We start from the raw sequence: 21,772 nt of genomic DNA on the forward strand, positions 1-21,772 counted from the left end.
AGTCTAGTCACGCACTGTACAAATTTACATAATAAATTAATATTAAGTAAAAGTTAAGTGAAATTTTTATTGTATCGTATATGTACAAAAGAGTATACAGACGTATGGGCACGTAAGTGGAAAACACTGTGTATAACACATGTTAAATAAGAACGGTGCGCCGTGCATATAGTGTCTGTCTGTACGCCGGCTATTACTTTTCTTCAAATGGAATGAATATCGAGAGATGACAATGTTCTGTTTTAACTCCTTCTAATGGTCATAAAATTAATCAAAGACCTCGTTTAGTTCAAAATAAATATACTAGATCAGTGGGATAAAAATTCCGTCATGATCTTTATAAGAAGTAAATATGATTATCAAGTGGTGTTATAATATAGCTTTGTGTTTTCTGACTGGAAGTCGAGCTGCGGAAGAGTAGGATTAAAACATGCGTCAATCTGTCTCCGTCTGTCTGTCAGTCTATCATTTGTCTAGCATTCGGATTCACGAACTTTCAAATCTGAGCTTTAGATTGCTATTCCGATGTTCAGGGAGACGCAGAAGCGTTAAATACTGAAGAGTCGAACTTGCATTGCCTTCTATATAGACTTATTCCTCGAAAATGTGTTCTCACTGATGACCTTGTCATGGCTCCGCGACCCTTTTATAGTCGCTAGAATAAAATACATATTCATCTTATAGGTATTTTTACACAAAATTAGTCTGGAAATCTTCAAGTAACGCATTAATTCAGTAAGGTAACAGATTGTGTGCCTAATATCTGTGATCTTTTTCTCTTTGCTTTTGCTTCTTCGTTGCTTTCGATTGAAGAACAATTGTTATCATGAGAAAAATGTACACAACCCAGCCTCAAGATTTTAGAATCCGTGAATGGATAATGAATGGTCTCTTTTGACTATCAGATGAAACGATACTGTAACACGCAAAACGCGAATGATGATGAACTTACATTCAAGAGCCTAGCCTAGGATGTGTTGGTAATAAAACCACGGATTTATTTTTTCTTATTCTTGTTAGCTTGATTTTTGTTTTTAGCTGGGGTCGCTAATTTCGCATTCTTCTTTTTGGGCTCTTCTTCTTCGTCTTCTTCATCCTCAGGGTCCTAAATCAAAAACATCAAAGAAATTAATGAGAGCAGATTCCGATTACGCATTCTGTTCTAATAATTCAATCTAGTGTAGAGACAATAGTGTCATAAATCCAGACCGATCAGTCTTAACTACTCAAATAACAATTCATTATTTTATAAATTAATAGTTATATTATTTTTACCGTCGAGTAACAAAACTCGTAGTCGTAAAAGAAAAAATTATAAAACCTAATCTGTGATCAAAATTATGTATCATAAAACCCTGAGAAACAAAATTTAATATTACAATGACCGGAAAGTAGTCAAAGATGTATAGACAACATTTAGAGTAGGCCCATTATATTGCACACTGCCAAGATGGTAGGTAGTGAAATAAAATGCAAAATCTAAAAACAATTATTCCAAAGACGTTGTTTATTTTTCAAAAAAATTAAAACTTAAATTATTTTGATGTAACATAGACAAGTACATCTGTACGTTTCAAAGTTACCATTATCATCACTCTAGTCTGGTGAAATGAAGAGTTGATGATTAAAACGAATTTAATTGATGTTTGAAATGTATAGTCTGTATTTAACGTAAGATATGTAAAACTTATTGCTAGGACCAAGCATGCTATTTTCGATAGTTCTCCTTGTCTACCTCCTCATCCATCTTGGCGCGTTTGGTGCCATTTTTTTTACCCTCGCCAGAAAGTTTCCGTTTCTTATGCGAGGCCTGAAATATTAATTCCCATTCACATAACGTATGATGGTCTCCTAACTTCTAACCATACTCCTTCAGTTTTGTACCGATTGTTAAGATAACGTATTGCTAACACAAATCCAATTTCAGAATTTTTGTTTACAATACGCTTAATTTGCTTTTGCACAATAACCAATGGTCTGAATCAATTGTAATTACGAATGGGTTATTTATTTTCAAAATTGACAATTTTTAATTGAAAAACCCTGGCTAAAAGCTGTAAAATTTTAGATTTATATTCACCTTCTCATCATCTTCGTCATCGATGTTTTCTTCCTCCATTTCGTCCTCCATGTCTTCAAATTCATCCATATGCGTCCCTGTAACGAATAATCGAGTTTATTAATGCATGATATATTCACACAATATATTCTTATACAATACAGTGCAAATAAAACTGTAATCATAGTTTTTTGATGACTAAAATGAGATGAAGCTGAATTTAGTGACTTCAGTCAGCAGCCGATGTGGTAAACTTTTTTTTAAAGATAATCATACATAAATTTCAGATCCGATGATTCTATGAAAGTACTAAATATTCATGAGATTCAGTGAAATTTCAATTGCTAGGCTTCATTTCCAAATTTTTCAGCATAATTACTATTCGTCGCCATTGACTCTGGTCACTAGCATCAGTTCATTAAAATGAAACATTTTCTCATTAAATACGATAGTCTATAAAAGATTGCGGCCAAATGGTGTCTCGCAAACCTTGAGCGTGCATCGCTGACACAGCTGGTAGTGATGTTGCAAGTGTTATTAGTCCAAATATATCAGGAGTGAAGGAAGATTAATCTACGAAACAAAATGAAACTTACCAAGGAGATTGTGTCCTACTATATGGACTGGACCGCTGCCTTTGATTAAGGTGAATGTGACGGGTGGATCAGGGAAACTTAGATCGAGGATGATTTGTGCAGTTTTGCCCAGTTCCAATAAGGCAATTGGGATTTTAATTGGACCTTTGAGTCCCATCGCCTCAACTTGTAGTACGTTTAACTCGCCAGCTTTGGCCTCAGGTCCCAGAAGTGCCTGAAGTCACAAAAAAAAGATATAGATAATGAACCTCATCGGATTATATTGACCATATTCGTAAGCTAAATGTTAGTGTTGCAATAAACTGATGAACTATTAATATTAAATAAACAGTACTTTCAAAGCTTGCCTCAAGGCTGACATACTTTTTATCAGAAATTGAAACGTGTTACTGTTTATTCTTGATCGCTCGTCATTCATAATTTTTTAAATAAAAACAGCAGCTAGTTAATGTCGACTCAAGCTTAAATAATTTACATTATAGATGTTGATCTTACAACTTGCAACGATTAAACAATCAATTAGCTTGTCAAAATTTAAGTACAGATTTTCTTTTTGGGATGACTATACTTATTATATTGATGCAACTTGTCAGAAACAAATAGGTATACAATAGCAATGAATTGGATATTTCAGAGTTCTTTCGAATGACAATAATTTAGAAGATGAATGCAAATGGCGCCAAAATGCGTTAAAAACAGCGATAACAATTTTCAAGGACAAAAATCATCGATTGTTGACACACTGACGTGTTATTTATAAATTTTTATTTCTGGTTTGTTCTAGGATCAAATTTTGCGTGTTATAAAGGTTGAGAATGTGAATCGGCAAAATTGCGTACGCACGGCGACAATGGCGCTAAAGATGGGTAACACAAAATGAATCAAACAGTAGCTGATGAAGTGTAAAAAATTAGATACTTGATTACCAGATTGACAATTTCAACTCACCATTTTGATAATGAGTTTTTGGTCAGCGCCAAAATGTTGATTAGCACCGTCAACGTCCTCGTTTTTGTGCTCAGGATCCCAGACCTCGGTGGCATTGGGTCCTTGCAAAGTGATTCCTGCATACAAATTGACGCAAGACTTGAAGAATGTAGTTTAAGCATAATTTAAATCGACATAATAATCATTCTGTGGCACATCGACGATGAGAGAAATAATGAATGGTATAATAACCAAGATTTTTGTACAAAGACAATGGATTCGCCTGCATAATGGCCGATATTCTGCCGGCGTCCACACGTAGGCATACAACGGTGTTAAAACAACGGTATGTATCGAAAGTATTCGCTATTTATGGAAAATAAATAAATCAGCATATCCGTTAAGTCTTAGAGTATAATATTTACCGTATAAATATTCCTCAGCCATGGCGATCGATTAGATATACACAGATTCAAACGTTTTGAGTTGCGGGTCTGAAGCCGAGGGACGCCGCGTAACTGGGCAGAGACTCGGAATGGTCACACGTGTTTGACGATCTCGCAGCAAATGAGTTTCGCGTCCCTCGGCTTGCGCGCCTAGAGTACGTTCCACCTTCTGATTGGGTCCTGCCTCCAAACTTCTGCGGTCATTCCGACGCGCTATTGGTCTCGAGACGGCACCTGGCGACAGAAGTGACGAACTAGGTTTTGCAAAACGACTGCATTAATAAGATAAATTTTCTCAACAATAGGCAAACGGTTTGTAAAACGTGACAGCGCGAGTGCGTGGTATTGAAAAACCCTTGTAAATATTATTAACGGGTTCTCGTGTCGCTTAGAACGGATATTTAATTCCTATATGAGTAACCGTATATTCTAGAAGAAATCCGGCACCTGCTCACAGCGCCTATTCGACACGTTCCCTTCGAAAATGCGTTACGTGTGCGATCTATGCTTGTTTATCATAGTCTCGTATCTCTGGATCAACGATATCGTAGCTTCGGAGAAAGGATCGAAAAATGACAGTGTATTTATACCCACCAAAGAATGGCAAGTCGTTGAAAAGGGTAGGTCGAGAAACGGGACTACTTTTCTCGCACTTGACGTGTGCTTACAACGTCAGTCAAGTACACAGGCCTCGTGCGATTGCATAAATTGATCGTTTACCAACGAGAGATCGGCATATGGCTCATAGATCATTCGCCCTATTAAATTCCCCACTTTACACGGTGCGATAAGATTCGATACGCCGTTATATTTCGCATTTTGAAAGCTTTGTCGGGGTTTGAGGCTTCTCGATTATTCGACGAATCCCGCGCTTCCTAACGAACGCTAATAATTTTCAGGCACACCAATCCCAAAAGGTCTTCATGTTCGGCATAATTTTCAAACTGGCATTACAGAAGCAAAACTGATGGAACCCAGCGAGAAAGAAATTTCGGATAACGATGAAATGCGCAAATCCGTAGCCCTACATCCAGACGCGGAGAATTTAAAACCTTCGGAAATTAATGATGGACAGATTCAGCACGATGATAGGACTTTGAAAATATCTGGGGAAGAATTAAAAACCGAATTGAAAAAAATTAAGTCTAGCAAGACTCCTTTCGCACGGAAACCCAAAGTAATTCGTCGCTCAAATCTATCTTAATGTCAAACAGGAAATAGTCGCATTTTCCACATTACTGACATCTTATTTTCCTTTCTTTTCTAAAGCGTGCCAGGTTCCAGAGCTTTGATGAACTGAAGAAGGAGTATGAGAACATAAACTTTGGCCCGTCAACCGACGTTGATTTATTAGGTATTTTCATTGAACAGTTTGATACTCATCGAACTGCAATTACGTCCGGATCACTAGATGCCAAAGAGATCAAAGACATCATGGATATATTGGGTCAGTTAGAATACCTGGTCCATGACATTGACAATGGGCTCGAATTCACCAGATTCGGAGGGTGCGTAAAGTCTACATTTTACAATTTTTGAAATTGTGCATAGAACTGTTTGAAATAGAATTTAGCATTTTCACATTTTTCATTTTCCATTCATCAAATCTGTTGCTTCTAGTCTGAAATTAATACATCGCTCTTCATCTGCCTTCTAGGAAAACTTTACTTGTGCCAATTCTTATAGTATTAATTCGTATCAGATAACAATCGGTCTTCACTTTACATTGTAAATATTTTCAGCCTGATGAAAGTGATACACCCTTGTCTCAATGGCACAATAGAGGAGATCAAGTGTGAAGCCCTTCATGTCCTCGGAGCAGCTGTACAGTCAAACCCGAAGGTGAAGGAAATAGCACTGGAGTCGGAATTTGTTCCAATCATTTTGCGCATGTTGACAAAACACGGCACCTCAAAGTTGATGGATCGATGTATATACGCACTGGGTTCCCTGGTTCGGAACTACCCAGCTGCACAAAAAGCACTACTGAGTCACGGCGGCTTAGAAATATTTTCTCAGGTTTTGGCAGATGGTCCCATATCTGCACAGAAACGTATAATGAACCTGGTTAACGATTTGATCATCGAAAGGGAAAATTTAAATGAAATCGAAGACTTGGAGCGCCGTAATTTGAAAGTGCAAGAGTATACAGACGTTGAATTAGAGGGAAAAATAGTACAACATAAGTTATGCTCACAGTTAAGCAGTTTACTAGTAAAAACTATACAGAATGAAGTGAAGATTGAATTCAATGCTCAAGACCACGACTTACTAGAAGCTATTTACGAATGCGTACTCACTGCTGGCAATATCTGCAAACTTGAGTTTAAACAAAGCGAAGAAGAAATCTTAGCTGCTCTGCACAGCATCAGTGCTTTGTACAAAAGCTTGGGTCTAAAATTGCGTTCAGACGATGATGATTTGCTTCGGCATTTGCTGAGACTGGTAGAAAAAACGAAGCAGACCATATTTGACAAGCTTCATGATGAACTGTAAGGTCGTGAAAGGATCTACCAACTACCCGTTGGTGCAGTATAACGTATCAATAACCTTAGATTTTAATACTTAAGTAAGATGATTGAATATTTGTGTAAGGTATTGTAAGTGAATATCCATTTGTTGACTACTCTATAAATATAAATTTTTAAGACTGTCATATCTGTTCACAAGCCTAATATGAATTATATCTGTACATACAAAATATCATCCCCCCGACATTTGACTAAAATGACGACATTGAATAACATAATGGTGAATAAAACACAGCAACTGATGTAAAACAACAGTGTGCCTTGACCACGATACTTTGATACTCGTTAAGTAATAATCACTTAATGATGAATTACTCAACATACAATTGTCTGGAGATTTGGATTAGCATAAAGCCAATTATCTCTATATTAAAGCGGACAAAATTGTTCATTACCATTTTTCACGCGAGATACGCCGAGATAAAACAATTTCGCTTCACATACAATAATTATTTTATTTACAAAACCCGATGATTAGATGTAAACAGGTCAGAATTAGATATATTATGGTCATTATAAAATGTGCTTAGAAAATCGTGCTGTATTTACATACCGGGGAGAAAGGCACTCGTAATTAACATAGCAAAATAACCAATCTCATTAACTTTCACTATTTTAAGTACAATAATTATTATATTGGGTTTACATCAATAGACTGGAAAAGTTGGTATTACTACTGATTTTCTGAATTTCAAGCCATTATTCACAATCAGTTAATATCACATACAATATTTTCCCGTGCAAGAAAATCAGCAAAATTCAATCCAAAATTATTTAATTTAGGATCAAAGATACCGGCAAAAATTCTTTGACACCGATTCTATAGGAACTTAAAAATATATTTTATACAGTACAATCTTACAAAGCCTAAGCTTACAGTTTACTATGCCTTTCAATTTTATCTTTACTCTCACCCTACGCCTATCGATATATCATAGGTACAGGTATAACATGGCAAATACTGCTTATACTTACATTTTGAACTCACGATACCTAGTAAGTAGAACATAAACTTCCTACACCTTGATTCATTGAGCATAAATTTCCTGCGGGATGGGGGGAGAAATGTACATTCTATGAATAAGTCAACAGTTTTTCCTTTTCATTATGATGGTTAATTAACAATAACGACTAATAAATATAATTCAATTATTTTCCCATTCATATGAGATTAAGCGCGATTTCAAAAAATAGATGTCTTTTTTTGGTTTCATGTTTATCATATACTGCATACTTATTGTTATCATTAATCAATTTTCAACTAAATCAAGTTCTGTAAGAAATTCCACCGAAAGTCTTGACAAACGAATAAAGAAAAATTAAACTGTTAATTCTTAGTCCAATTTTGACGAACTTTACAGTTCGCTCAGTCAATCATTTTAAAACTGCAATTATTACATTCACATATACTTTGCGCATCACGCACTGCGCGGCGTTATGGGTTTTTGTATAGCTTTTTTCTCTCTTTTTAACTTCATTTCTTGAATTACTCGAAAATCTTCTGATATTCAATCACATATCGCAGTCATAAAGGCCATTAACGTAATACCAAGTAGAAGAGCAGCTAGTTGTTTCAAGGATTCTTTAGGGTTCGTTTCTTGGAGAAGTTCAGGTAAGACAGTAACCAGGCCGATGTGAAGGAAGCCCCCTGCTGTGAACGGTAAAATCCAGCTTGTTCTAGCCTCTGCAAATAATAACGGTAAATTTATTCCACATATTCATTCGAGAACGTATATATGTATAATTCCTACGTGTATTTAAAGTATTGAATATGTTGCTTTGCGGAAGCGGAAACTACAATAAATGTCTAAAATATCTCCTGTAGTCCGTCATGAAAAAAGTTTATTGTCTCATTTAAGTACCCATTTATGTCAATGATCGAGGCAATAGCCCATGGGAACAACGTTTCAAACAAACTGTTATAGGAATTCAGTCGGAATAGACCGAAGCATTGAAACTTACCGACACCGCCTCCAGAGCATAACACGGCTACTAAAGCGCCAAAAATTCCCCCTCCAGCTGTTAGCAGCTGCGCTTTAGCCGCGTCCCACCGATTGAACCCGCTTCTTAAAAGAATAGCGAAATCTCCGACTTCGTGCGGTATTTCATGAACAAGAATAGCTAGGGTTGTAAGAGCCCCGAGCCTGAAGGAAACTAAAAATGCCCCACCGACTGCTAAGCCGTGGGTAAAGTTGTCAATTGAATTGGCCAATAGATTCAGGTACCCAGAAATATGTTTAGCTTTCTCTTTCTTAGCAATTTTCTTAGCTGCAATTATTTCGCGTGAAGAATTTTTGGTGATTTTCATTGGTTCATCGATCATTTTCACGTAACCGTTACTGCCCTTCGTAACGACGCCATTTTTTAACTCCGCCGAGTCTTTCACAGAGTTCGCATGATCTGAAAGGTTCGAAATAAAGCCGTTCGATAATTTTGCGTTCAGATCGTTTTTGCAGCTGTTGGACGTGTTGCAACAACCACCGTTTAGGCTAAAGATATCCTTCGGGATACCGTTTATTATCTGGGCACTTAATCTCACGCAGCCGTTCTTCACGTTTCCATTAGACATTAGACAATTGTTGTTCTCCAATTCTTTTTGAAAGTTGTTATTATTCAAGAATTCCAGCTGCCTTATTTTGGCCGCGTTTATGCTTTCCGACAATCTCATGCTGTCGTCAACATCAACGTCAACTTCATCTTCCTCTTCCTCCTCCTCATCTTCCTCGTCGTCTCCGTTATGCGCTAATCCACCAAATATTTTTTCCGCGATCACGAAGACCAGGAACCCTGCCAATACCCACAAGCCACATGCCATCGACGCGTGACCTTCTTTCGACCCTTGAAAAAAGAAAGCAACGATATTACAATATAAATTTGAAAAAACTTCTGGATGTACCTACTATTCGTTACTCAAATTCTTGCAGCTTTGACGGCCTTCAAACATCGGTTAAAGATAGCTGGACTCATTTCATAAATGACATAGTAATAATCTCCGAGGCGAGATATATTTTTACAGATTTGAGACGTGCACTAATATGTTAGACTCAAGAGGTCATCAACGCGCAGGCGAGACGAACCTTGACACTGGCGTACAAGCATTAGCTGCCTACACTGTTACATTTTCGTATTTAAATTGGCTGTTTCAGGGCGTGCAGATTGAATTTTAACCCGGTTAAGCGATGATAAGGGAAGATGCTGCGGTAGCACGTGCGTAACATTTGCCCACGCACGTGAAAATACGTGCAATTACGGACTGATAATTCTTTAAGGAATTGAATATAGTATCGTTGACCGCAAAAAATCCGCAGGATAATACAATACGCGTTAAACATAATCATAAGCGCCCTGTTAATCGGAAAGACTGATTACTCAACCAGCAGTTGTGCAGTAACCATTACATCATTACGTCACCCGCGATTTCAATGCCCGGTAGTAACTGTAATTGTCTTGTGCAGTTTTTTGTCCTAACTAGCAAAGCATGTTTCAAGGAACATTCGGTGCCGCGCCACGTTAATTTGAATTACCAACAGCTTGTATATATTATACGTACATTGATTCAGCGCCTTGTTTGCCCATGCTTCTGGTAGTAGATGCAAAAAAACGTCGCCCAGAAGTCCTCCGACTGCGAAACTCAATAAAACATTGAGTGTTCCTGAGCTCTCTGTAAAAAGACAAGTAAAAAAGCGATTATACATACGGTGTATGCCCATATGCATACACGTATTGACGATGCGTTTAAGCAACAATTTTATTAACACATCTGAACGACGATAGCCTATTTGCGACAATATATTACTCACCCAGTGCGCATCATTGATGAGAATTAATCGGGTTGAACTTTGACATGTGTGTTCACCGATTCGTGATAGCGGCACGAGATGTTCAACATTTACTTATAATGCGAGGAGAAAGTGTAAAGTTTCCGCGGCTAGCTGGTATAAAGTAACGCAATAACACAAAAACCCAGGACACCTGCCCATTGTGTTGTAAAAGTTAGATACGATCACTTGATATTTTGCACAAGCATTCGTCTTTGCTAACCGGTGACACGGCGTTACATACTTACGTACGTAAAAACTAGGTATTACACTCCGTTCGGTGTCTGACAAAGCCGCCGAAATACTCTTCGATATGTGTTGCAGATACGTCACGTGCCGGTGATAATTAGAATCTCAATCATATCCGAACGAGCGGAATTGACTATACTTATTGTTATGAAACATGTCGCAATATTCAAACCATGCCGCGCTGTCTGACATCAACAGTTTATTACGGTCTAAAACTATCGAGGCAAATATAACTGACCGTTTACTATGGTATAGACATCGCTTCCTGTATTTATTAAATATATGATAAACCGTCCGTCTCAATGAATTCTGTTGAAATTATCTGGATTCCCCGAAAGCGCCGTTTATCGTGTTTACTTGTTTGCTTTTTTTCTGTTTTTTTTTTTTCATTTGGTACAGACTTTACAAACATGCAGCCCACTTACCACTGAAGTAGGATGTAATTGCGAAGTCAACTTCACTTCGTTGGTTTTTTGATCCGAAATAGAATTTTGTGGATTAAATGCGAAACAAGTCCCAATGTCGATATCTAAATGATTTGTCATAATTAATTTCTTGTTATCGTTATTACAACGTGTTATGAGATGCTCTACATCTTGATTATGCACAGGCATTCTCTCAAGAGCTATTTACGCAAGAAAGAAGGAGAAGTGAATAATGCCCTTAATCTGAAGGCGAAGAAAAAATTCATTGAGAAACGTCACGTCTTACGTATCACGCAATTCTACAGAATCTATAGATCACGGCTGATGATAATCGTTATCCAATATCATAATTGCTTTTTAACTGTGTTGTAACGTTGGTCTATCGCCGATTAATCAAATCATCTACATGCGAGACGTGAGTCCGAAACTCTTCCGAAACACAACAACTGATGTGATTGAACGTAAATAGCAAAAACTGCTGACTATGGTTTCAAGTGTTTTTCGTAATTTGCACGTGTCTCATATTTGAGGTATCATTTTTCGGGGTTGGAGGAAGGAATTTTTTTCTAAAACATGTTTCGTTACACTTTCCCAAGCACCGCGATCTTCACAGCGATGGATCAAAGAACGTAACGTCATGATGTGCTTATCGTATAAGCGGGGAGTTTCAAAATTGTGATCGTATCGCGAGTGCGTGAGAGATTCTGCGGAAACTAATTAGACTTGTTCTATCCTTTAAAATAATAATCTCATAGATTACAAAGTGACGAAACCTGTTCATTTGCAATTATCATCAAGCACATCACCTCTTACTTTATCACTCAGAAGATATTCTTTCATTCAAACAGTCTAGAGGACAGACCTCTGCTTCCCGAACTCATTACGCTGCAAAATTGATGGAAAAAAACAATTCCATAGAAAAATACGCCAGTATTAATGGTAGTTAAATTTTCTCACTATCTAAAAGTAATCCAGATATCGTGCGGCATGAAATAATTTTTATTGCGTGAATCTTTTCTATAACACAGACCACGAGACTCATCCACTAGAATTAACCCTTCGAACGATTTTCACATTATCACTTCCACGCACGCTGCTCCATGTTTCGCAACCGTGCGAAAATACCCTATAAATTAGTTACGAACCATTGCTTACAATGCAAGTTCATTCCATTGGCAATGAGAAAGCTGCGAACCGATGATAACTTCGGAAGTTACATCACATGGTTCAAGAATGATGAAAAATACTCCACCCTGTGTGCTATGCTATTTTTTTCTTCAAATTGACCGTTCTTTTGCGTCTCCAAGAAGTCCAATTGTTTTCTCAACTGAACACATTACGTATACAGTGGACAAAAAAGAAAAAAAAAAAAAACGGGAGCGATTTAAAACGTGAATAAAATCCAAACATGTTGACCGATTTTTAAAAACTTCTTTTTTCTTGAAAGTAAAAGAACGGACCTTTCATTTCACGTTTGAAAATCTGGAAAATCTTAAATCGCTGTTGAGATACATGCTCTTGAAAAACAGGTTTTGAAAAAGTCGCTGAGAGACTGACAAAAATTAATATTAAAAAATTTTCGACTCAATTTCCTCCTGAAATTGTGATTCGAAATTAATTCTGGCATTTTGGAAATTCTCAGAGATTTTATTCACATGACATGACGCGTTTCTTGTAAAATTAGAATCAAAACGCGCGCTTCAAGATTAGAATTCTATTTTCGGGAGACATTACCGAAAATTTCACCAAAATTAATTCAGCCAGCGATCTATTACCTATAGAGGATCACATTTTCAATCGCGGGCGAAAATTTTTCACTGACAAGTCAACTTTGAAATATTAAAAATCAATGAAATTTTTCAGATTTTCACACGCGTCATGAAAGATTCATTCTTCTAGTTTCAAGCAAAATAAAGTTTTCGAAAATTGGTCGACGCGTTCGGATTTTATTCACGTTTCAAGTCAGTCACGGTTTTTGGCCTACCCTGTATATACATTTCTAAAGCCACTTAAACAGCATTATTTTACTTAAAATAATTGCGTCACGCGACAAACTATTAACTGTTTTTGAATAAAAATTTGCACTTTTTCCCCGCATCTCATACTATGAAAGCAAGCGCTTGCTGTACCAATGCGTAGAAATGCGAAGCACTTACAAGGTAAGAACATAACAAAGAAAATATCTCTTGCGCCAAACATTTTACCGTCGTCATGGTCCTGACGGAATAGTTGGATATTTTTAATTTGTAGTCCGGAGGTTTACTGTTGGTACGGAAGACCAGCATCTGGCAAGAATGCGAACTACGCAGTTGAACGTGTCTTGCGTATTGGTCATCACATTTCGTTTTCAATTCATTCGCATGCTTGCCAAGAAGTCGATCCGCGTGTCTTTCATTCAATTAATTTATGTGGAACAACGTGTATATATACATATATGTATAAAACGATACGTTCAACTGGCCGTTTAACAAGGTGCTATCATAGTAACTATACGTAACGACTATGTACTAACAATTCGTATATTCTGCTAATAGGTATTGATATACGCAAGTTACTTCTGGGTTGCATCATTAACAACTCATTAACATAACCGGCTTCCAGCCTCAGCTCGTCGCATGGTTAAAGATAAAAAAAGGTGTTTTCATTACACATGGATTATACCAATTGCCGAGGACTGCGTGAAAAATTGACGTTCCTCCAGAGTGTTTTCGAAATAAGCAATCGTCTCAAGGGTTAAACACGGACTGATTAGCCCCTTTAACTCTTCTATGGACTTTCACTTTCGGTTTCTCTCTTCGCACAACGTAGCTAAGATGGAAGGCGCAGTGTGATGTTGGTCAAAAACCAAAGCCCTACGCTGAGAGAAATTTCATTTGTTACAGTAACTAGAAAAATTCAGTAAAACAGGTATCGTTAAAAAAAACTGTTTGAATATTGTTGGGATTACGAAAAACGAGATAAACGTAACCATTTAATATAAAATTAATAAAAAATGAAAATAAGCAAGGACTGAGCGATAACCGGAACTAAAAATTTCTCTCGGTGTATTTTATGACCCAATAACGATTCCAATCTAATCTTCTATCCCTCCATGGCCCAGTGTCTACCCTCATCCATTCAAATGAATCAAGAATGAGAATATGAGATAGTAAAATAATTGCAATGTATAACGAAGCTACAGCACTGCACAATGCGCATTGATCTAGTCGATTGGCTGGTCATTCCCGGAATGAGAAAATCGCGGTGTACTATTTTTTAGCTACGACGAATGATGGATAATTGCAGTATATCAAAGTCGAGAACAGTTACAGATCATTTTCCTCGGATTAGTTATCATGAAACCTGTCCGATACGCCCCCTAAAATGCAAAATTTATCGCGAGTAATCTGATACTACGGTCATTTATAATGCCGCATAATTCCGTTAACGGATAACGCGGGGTTAGATACAAGTCATTGGCCAAAGGCTAATTGTCCACAGCCACTTTCGACTCCGTATGAGTATTTATCGAGTGCATTGGTTTTTTTTTCTCATTACTTTTGCGAACACGACGTATTTTAATTTTTTTATTTTCAAAGATACAGATAAAGTTACTCGAGACGCGGTAATGCAGATACAATGGAGAAAACATATCTGACTATGTCACGTACATACACATACGTTATTGTTATCTTTTCGCAGCATTCCTATAGTGCCCTTTTTTCTTCAATTATAATATACAACAGAGTGTCCTCACACTGCGCAGAAACTGAAACGTCACGAGAATTGATTGTAAAATAATCATGCATACATGGATGCAATACGTGCACAGTGTGCATGAAACAAAGCCTTTCTTTCAAGCTTGCGTAACAGATATTCCCGGTGATATTGTTATTAAAGCTTATTTTTTTTAATTCAAATACAATGCATAGCCGTCAATCGCGAGATAAAGAGGTTTTGTGAGTGATTACATCTGTTATCTTGGCTACTGTCGCAGACAGGATTGATCCTTTTTCCTTTTTTTCGAATCTTTTGCACTTCATAATTAACCAATGCAAGCTTAACTATGTATATTGTATGATTGCAGGGCTGATAACACAGTCATATCGTTCGAGACGCTTGAAATCAGCGACTTTCAGACTTTGCAAAGTGATTAAGCAGTGACTAATGAAGATTTAATAAAGCACAGAAATTTGTGCGGCAGTTTTCTATAATGCTGTTTGCTTCTGTGCTTCCATTCCTCACATCGAATTACAAGGATGTTGCATTGAACATTGTAGAAGAGTGGGACGCTGTCTAGAATAAAAAGCATGATAAGCAAGACCGCTGATTAAATATTATTATTTTATGATGAATAGTTGAACCATCAAGGTGCTGCAGTACTTGGTCTATAAACTCTATTAAGTTATAATATAGACGAACAGTTTGTTTCCAGTACGCAATTTCTAATGTGTTAGTTCCGTGAAAAACTCTTGGAAAAAGTAAATTTATGTAACATTCAGAATTGTATCGTAAGTTATATTTCCGCATTACGTTATAACATTTATATTCTGCATCTCCTCGGTTTATCCTCGACCTCTTTTAACGTTCAATTAAACCGATTCAGCCTTCGTGCGTTGCCTTTGGTGACACTTCAACTTTGACCTTGAATTCTCATCGATTCGATAATTATATAATGGTTTAGCTAACAATAACAACCAGAGACTCAAGGTGAAGGGCGAGAGAAGGATTGACCCGTATTTATGAATCCAGTAGAAATTGCGTCGTAGAAAAAGTTTTTGCAAACCCGAGTGCTCCTCGATGAATATATGTAGATAAGTGATGACGAAATTTTTTTTTTTTTTTGTCTGTAACTTCCTGTTATTTCCCCAAGAAACTTTCATGAGCTAGGTGTTCAATCCTTGAAACCAGCGAGCGTCGGTGTCTAGTGTTTAAAATGTTATTACAACAATTTCAACAGCTGATTCCTCACGATGAACTGATTTTTCAATCAGCGCATTATTGCAGTCAATACTGTGATCTAGATTCTAGAATTGATAATTTGCGGTCAAGGATCACGTTACCACACTGATTATAAATGCCTTGCTATATCTCGGCATGTAAGTAACTGACGGCCTTAGATTTGAAAGGAAATATCAAAGATTTGAACGTGTTTCAGTTTTGACTTTCATTCGCACATACCTGCAGGATCAAGCCAAACGTGTCTGTTTAGATTAACGAGCGAAAATATCTATAAACAATAAAATATAGGAATTTACATTACAAACGTATGTATCATTGGATGGTCTTATTTTTTATACTTCAAACCAACCTATTTATCTTTCCTATGTTTTATCACAAAACTTTATGAAAAAATAACTGGACGAGGCACTTTCGAAACGTCTGATTGTAGTGCAGGTAAAAATGGTTATTTTCTTCAACTTCACCTCCGATACAGACTGACTACCAATGTTGGGAGTTATAAACGGCCAAAGTATCATTCGCGTGCTTGGATTTGAAAGCATCATAGTTGGAATACGCATACGGAGGAAAGCCAATTGTGAATTTGTTCTGATTGTGAGAGCATCGCGTAGCGAATTAAAATCTACAAAGTTCCAAGAACGGCAATATTGCTATTATTGTAGTCTTGGTTTGGCAGCAGAAGGAATATTTGATTCAATATTCACTGAATTGTATAAAATCAATACATCATTCGTATTCATGGGTCCAATATGGAGGTTTATGAATAAACAAAAAAAAAAAATTATATTGCCTCACTGGCGAAATCCCCCGACCTAATCTCAAAATGTCCGATAATACCACAGATATCAAGGATCGAATATCTGCGCTCATAACGCGTAATGAAAATATTTATAGCACTTTTCTACCCATGGTAATTTATTAAATGCTAATTGTTTTGCTGTTCAAATTTGTAACATCCATTATGACTACACAATCGAAAGTTTATGTGATACATTATTCTCATATAAGCATAAATGCTGATAAATTGACGTAGGTATGTACTGTAATTTATATACTCGCAATAGTGAATGATATTCCTGAAAATGTACTTCGACCTGTCAACATTACTTGAAAGATGTGTATTCTCGTGTGCCTACATAAAAATGTATGTCGCCAGAGTACAAAAATTAGTCATTCACCTACTAAGTTACTCTAATCTCGATATGCATTAGTTTGCCTATCCTTATCTGAAGCGAAATTAATTAGTAAGGTTATGGGATGAAACCAAGCTTAGAATCACATTACCGTGACATGGATACAACACGTGTTCACATCTATCAACGTCATAAGCATGCATATTTTTTCACGAAGTGAATATACCTACAATGTAAAAAAAATATAAATGTCATTACGACAAAGAAAGTATGTTTCTATTTGTTCAATGTATATTGTCCAGGAAAACTGAGTCCGAAGGAATCCTAACGCCGATATGAATTTTCAAAATTGAGTCTCAATTTATGACTGGACGAAAAACATTTTACTGTCTAGTCGTTTTTTAACCAAGTTACTGCGTCTACGATATAACAAAAATGTTAATGTCACTGAACTATGTACACCGTCTTTACAACTAGGACAGTACAACGTTTTTGTCCAGTCAGACCGAGTGCGGAGAAATCTTGCGCAGAAATGAATTTTCAAAGTTGAACATAAAACTGAAAAAACTGAACAGTTTTCCGCAAGCTGTTTCCAACTGGGCGGATACTTGAAAGAGCTTCGAAAAAGACGAATGTTCTTTGTTCCGTTCTGCACTCGTTTCTCCACAAAGCAGGAATTGTTTTGCAGCTACCATCACGCCTATAATAAGTTATCAACATGATACGGCAAGTGAGTTGCTGACGTATCATATACGAGTTCGGACGTAATTTGTTTTCGATCTGTGCGCCAAATTTTTGAACGGTTATTACTGCTGTTTATATGTATAGCTTGTCACTTTCTACGTTTCTTCCAGTATGTCAAACGATAATAATTGTTCAGTATCCGATATTATACATTGAAACAATAAGGGGCGCGCAAAAGTAAATTGCAATTTTCTGTTGCTTCTCTACACTGCATGTATCGTGATGCACAATATAATACAATGATAATATGAAAACGGTTCGTGTATCGTTGCTGCGCACATCGCGTCATGTGGATCACGTGCATTCTTTCAACGACCATCTGTCTCTTAACGAACGATATCTCGAGAACCAACTACCATTAATTGATTAGCTGCGCTATCGACGCATACTTGAATAACAACATTTAAACACATAGTAAAAGTCCGGGCCAAGACTATAATAGCGCACAAAATATATCCCGACAGTGAACTTTGCGCCTGTCAAGTATTTTGCACTAAAGCTTCCAAGTTCAGGGTTTATAGGGTCGACGAAAGGTTCATCTATTCATGCAATGATGATCCACTGATAATTTTCTGAAAAATGTATTTCCTGTGATTCTTGGAATTGTTTAAAGAACAAAAATATTCTTCATGTAGCCTTCTGTATAACGGAGGGATAAACTATTTGCTCGAGCGTAAAGTGGAGTATGTCAGAAATTTCCTTAGGTCCTGACCAACGTTTCGTTCATGTTGGCGGGGAGGAGGGAAGGTCGTCAACCGGATTCTTATATAACCGGTCCCTAGTTTTGTACATCTTCAACGCCAAACAAGGTTCAAGATCTGGCGGCATTACGTTGTTCAAGGGCCCCGTTATTAGACATTCAGCATACATTCCGCGTGTTAATAAATAACGCGGTCTGCGGCATAATGCGTCGCATTTAGGCGACAGCTTATTTAGATCCGCGCGTGCCAATGACGGGTCATTACAGCGATGCCGCAACTCTACGTTTACCGACCGAGTCATCTCAGTCAGGCAACCTGTGTGAATGAAATCGACTGTAATTTTCACAATGCATCAATTTTTGTTTTTCACGCATTCTATTCCAGGCATTTTTAAACACTAACGTCCACGGGAGTGAAAAAATGTTTGGACATGTAGAAGCTCGCTTTAGCGATTTAAATGACTATGCATCGTTTCAACGTATAATATTTGTCACAATTTAAATATCCCATTCGTTGGTAAATACGAATTTAAGTTAACTTCACGAGAAATATGAATCTAGTGTACTCGGTAAATATATCTTAGGCCTAACGGATCGCCCTAAACCCTGCGCAGTTGCCGCTATTTTCCCACTGTTTCGGTAACGTGACTGGCCTAGAACAGCCTGACAAAGGAGCCACTATAGGTTTAGGAGAGTTTGAGAGCCACTGGCGAAGAACCCGACGCGAAGTTGTCTACCACGATACTCATCGTGAGTTTGTTAAGTACGGCATATTTCATACACAATAGTAGGTAGTAAATTCCTTGTCGAAAAGTTTCTACCGAAGGATTCGAGCAGATTGGGCGACCCGCTAAACATTGCGTAATTTGTTTTCTACGGTACATAAATTAACGTACACCATGTCACGCCCCACCCAGTCAACCTAGACAACGAGTCAATACATCGAGTATGTTCTCCACACACACTCCGTGTGCCGAAACTTCACGCTGTTATTTTTTTTTTTCGTTGTCATTCGACCTTTGGAAAAGGGGTGACCAATGTTAATGTACACGTGACACAATTAAGTTAGTTGTTTCACTTGAGATTGGCAGGAAGCGGGAAATATGCAGGGAAACACAATATCAACGGTTTCATCGGCCTAGCACCACGATAAGTAAATGTCTCGGACGCCATGTTTCAGGGAACAAACAAAGGAATCGTGTGTATGCACAGCCTTGCAGAAAATGTGGGAACGTGTTATCTCACCTCCGTGTTTCAAATCGACCCCGTGATCTATCGGTATAACGAGGAGGGGAAAAATTCCTGAAAGTCCGACCATCAGACTTCCAAGAAGGGAGAAGAACCATGGTTGGTATTCGAAGTAGCTTAGGGCTGCATTCCATGGTGCCCAGATTTCCTCCGACATAAGCTCGTACAGAATCCCTCCATCGGTACAATTCTCCGCACACATGGTTGCCATGTTTCCTCCCAGCGTTGCCATTTACGGTGCAGCGTCGCGTCTGGTAGGCTTGTTATTCTCTCCTCGTCTAATCTGCTCGATTGCTTCCCCGGATGCTTTTTGCAGGTTTTCCAGCAGCTCTCTCTATTCCTCTCGAATATCACGGATTCCTGGATATGCAGATAATGTGCGAAAGGCTCCGTTAACTTTCTACTTCCTTATCGCGGATAAACTGTTAAGGTTTAGTAGAGTTAATTTATTTCAATAGCCCTTAACTAGCTCTGACGAGGGGAACACCAGAAGTGCCGGCGTCCGATTTCGACGAGCCTCCGCAGGATGAAAGAGGACCAAGTTAAACTTTAGCGTAATGAAAAGTGATATTTGCAGTTATAAAAGTTCGTGTCAAATGATTAATTTTTAATCTTTCAATACCGTGAGTCGCCCTTGTCGGTAGAATATTCACGATGAAGCAAAAACGAAAACTACGTAAACGACATTTTCAGCAACTCGATAATTGCATCTATTATCCGGTTAATTAATTTCACTACGTGTCTTTCGTCTGTAGTCCTATTCCATCCTGTAACGGATCCGAGAAATTATCCATGGGTGCAACTGTACAAGTGATGATCCGAATGATGCTGTACTGTGAAAGAAGTTCTCTTCGGATAATAATACAGTAATCTCTTTCTCCTTCCACTCTCTCAACTGGGGCATGATTTTTCAGATAATTTCGAGTACCGTCAACAACTTAGATACCAGCAATTGTTTTCGTCTAATCTACTATCAAAACATCGAGAGTATACCAAACATATACACAAATATCTTACGTTTCATACGGTAGGAGACAAGGTGTTCTAGGTGAACTCGTGATCTTTGTTCATATGCCCAAAAGTGGAGATGCCTTCTTCCTGCCGATTGTCAATATATGACGCTATTTCATTCTCCTTCACTTTCGTCACCAACCGCGTGTATCACTGCCAGGATATGGAACCGTACAAGAAAATGTTTAGCTGTATTTTTTTTTTAGCTTCTTGTATTCTTATCTCGCTGTGTTTTCTCTCCCCTCAGACTATCATTGGCAAATAATAATAGGTATTATCTGCGAGCTTCTTTCTCAGCTTTCGTTGGTATAAGGTGTACACAATTCGGCAACGTTATCGCGTATTTTATCAGGTGTGTATATATATATATATATATATATATATATATATATATATACGTATATATACCTCACAAAGGTGAAGTACGGCAGAATTTTTAATCACGGCTCCTCTTTGTCAATCCGGACGATATTTACTCAGTTGTTTCGATTTCCTTACTCGTTTGTTGATCCTGCTTGATTATTCCTGACGGTAGTTTTTGAATTCGGCCGATGTCACCGCGATGATAACTATCAGCGTCCGACTAGCCTACACTGAGGTCTGAGTACGGACAGCTGAAGTTAGACTGATGAAGTGGATTGATTTATGTTTATTTTTTCATCCCGCTTCGAGCGAGATTATTAAGCAGTATGACCGTGTGCCGGTCAATTTGTCGATTTTATGGTAACACAACGCAACCTCGTCTCAACGCTTCGCACCAACGAATAATTCCATCATGGCCGCCGTCCCTATTTATACCTGTCACGCCACGGAGCCAATGCGGGGCGGAGGGGATGAAGAAACGGTTACTCAATAACGCCGTCGAATCAATGGTGGCGCTGAGGTCTGAGCCATTCAAATGACACGGAACAACGAACACGATTTTGGAATGACGTTAGGTTTTT

General features: G+C 37.8%; 3 protein-coding genes across 7 annotated transcripts; 1 reads left to right on the top strand and 2 right to left on the bottom strand.

Moving 5' to 3' along the window:
- Nucleotides 1-47: 47 nt before the first annotated feature.
- LOC124224921 (nucleoplasmin-like protein) lies at nt 48-4,212 on the bottom strand. Of its 4 annotated transcripts, XM_046637182.2 has the most exons (7): nt 4,008-4,199; nt 3,604-3,719; nt 2,656-2,869; nt 2,081-2,157; nt 1,736-1,810; nt 953-1,105; nt 48-655 (listed from the first exon to the last, which is right to left on the bottom strand). In XM_046637182.2, exons 1-6 carry the CDS (start codon nt 4,027-4,029, stop codon nt 998-1,000), a joined length of 612 nt encoding a protein of 203 aa, XP_046493138.1. In that variant the 5' UTR covers nt 4,030-4,199; the 3' UTR covers nt 48-655; nt 953-997. The 4 variants fall into 4 exon arrangements, with proteins under 4 accessions (XP_046493138.1, XP_046493137.1, XP_046493139.1 ...); XM_046637181.2 differs by having other exon boundaries at nt 48-1,105; nt 4,008-4,212; XM_046637183.2 differs by lacking the exon at nt 1,736-1,810 and having other exon boundaries at nt 48-1,105; nt 4,008-4,192.
- Nucleotides 4,213-4,275: 63 nt separating this feature from the next.
- Sil1 (Sil1 nucleotide exchange factor) lies at nt 4,276-7,735 on the top strand. 2 transcript variants are annotated; one of them, XM_046637158.2, is made up of 4 exons: nt 4,276-4,648; nt 4,928-5,205; nt 5,298-5,536; nt 5,771-7,735. In XM_046637158.2, the coding sequence occupies exons 1-4, from the start codon at nt 4,513-4,515 to the stop codon at nt 6,522-6,524; spliced, it is 1,407 nt and encodes a 468-aa protein (XP_046493114.1). In that variant the 5' UTR covers nt 4,276-4,512; the 3' UTR covers nt 6,525-7,735. The 2 variants fall into 2 exon arrangements, with proteins under 2 accessions (XP_046493114.1, XP_046493116.1); XM_046637160.2 differs by lacking the exon at nt 4,276-4,648 and adding an exon at nt 4,731-4,810.
- Zip99C (Zinc transporter Zip99C) lies at nt 6,995-21,604 on the bottom strand. The gene is made up of 5 exons (XM_046637161.2): nt 20,835-21,604; nt 19,815-20,177; nt 10,110-10,220; nt 8,522-9,397; nt 6,995-8,243 (listed from the first exon to the last, which is right to left on the bottom strand). Exons 2-5 carry the CDS (start codon nt 20,047-20,049, stop codon nt 8,068-8,070), a joined length of 1,398 nt encoding a protein of 465 aa, XP_046493117.1. The 5' UTR covers nt 20,050-20,177; nt 20,835-21,604; the 3' UTR covers nt 6,995-8,067.
- Between the last annotated feature and the right edge of the window lie 168 nt (nt 21,605-21,772).

The sequence above is a fragment of the Neodiprion pinetum genome, chromosome 1 (assembly GCF_021155775.2).
Source record: "Neodiprion pinetum isolate iyNeoPine1 chromosome 1, iyNeoPine1.2, whole genome shotgun sequence".
In the NCBI taxonomy this organism is placed as follows: domain Eukaryota; kingdom Metazoa; phylum Arthropoda; class Insecta; order Hymenoptera; family Diprionidae; genus Neodiprion; species Neodiprion pinetum.

Coding starts and splice junctions, on each gene's coding strand:
- LOC124224921 (XM_046637181.2), bottom strand. CDS start 4,029: ATGGCTGAGGAATATTTATACG. Junction 3,720..4,007: donor GGCTGAGGAATATTTATACG/GTAAATATTATA, acceptor ATTTGTATGCAG/GAATCACTTTGCAAGGACCC. Junction 2,158..2,655: donor AGTAGGACACAATCTCCTTG/GTAAGTTTCATT, acceptor TATTCGTTACAG/GGACGCATATGGATGAATTT.
- Zip99C (XM_046637161.2), bottom strand. CDS start 20,049: ATGGCAACGCTGGGAGGAAACATGGCAACCATGTGTGCGGAGAATTGT. Junction 9,398..10,109: donor AAACAAGGCGCTGAATCAAT/GTACGTATAATA, acceptor TCTTTTTTCAAG/GGTCGAAAGAAGGTCACGCG. Junction 8,244..8,521: donor ATGCTCTGGAGGCGGTGTCG/GTAAGTTTCAAT, acceptor TATTATTTGCAG/AGGCTAGAACAAGCTGGATT.
- Sil1 (XM_046637158.2), top strand. CDS start 4,513: ATGCGTTACGTGTGCGATCTATGCTTGTTTATCATAGTCTCGTATCTC. Junction 4,649..4,927: donor ATGGCAAGTCGTTGAAAAGG/GTAGGTCGAGAA, acceptor AATAATTTTCAG/GCACACCAATCCCAAAAGGT. Junction 5,206..5,297: donor CTTTCGCACGGAAACCCAAA/GTAATTCGTCGC, acceptor TCTTTTCTAAAG/CGTGCCAGGTTCCAGAGCTT.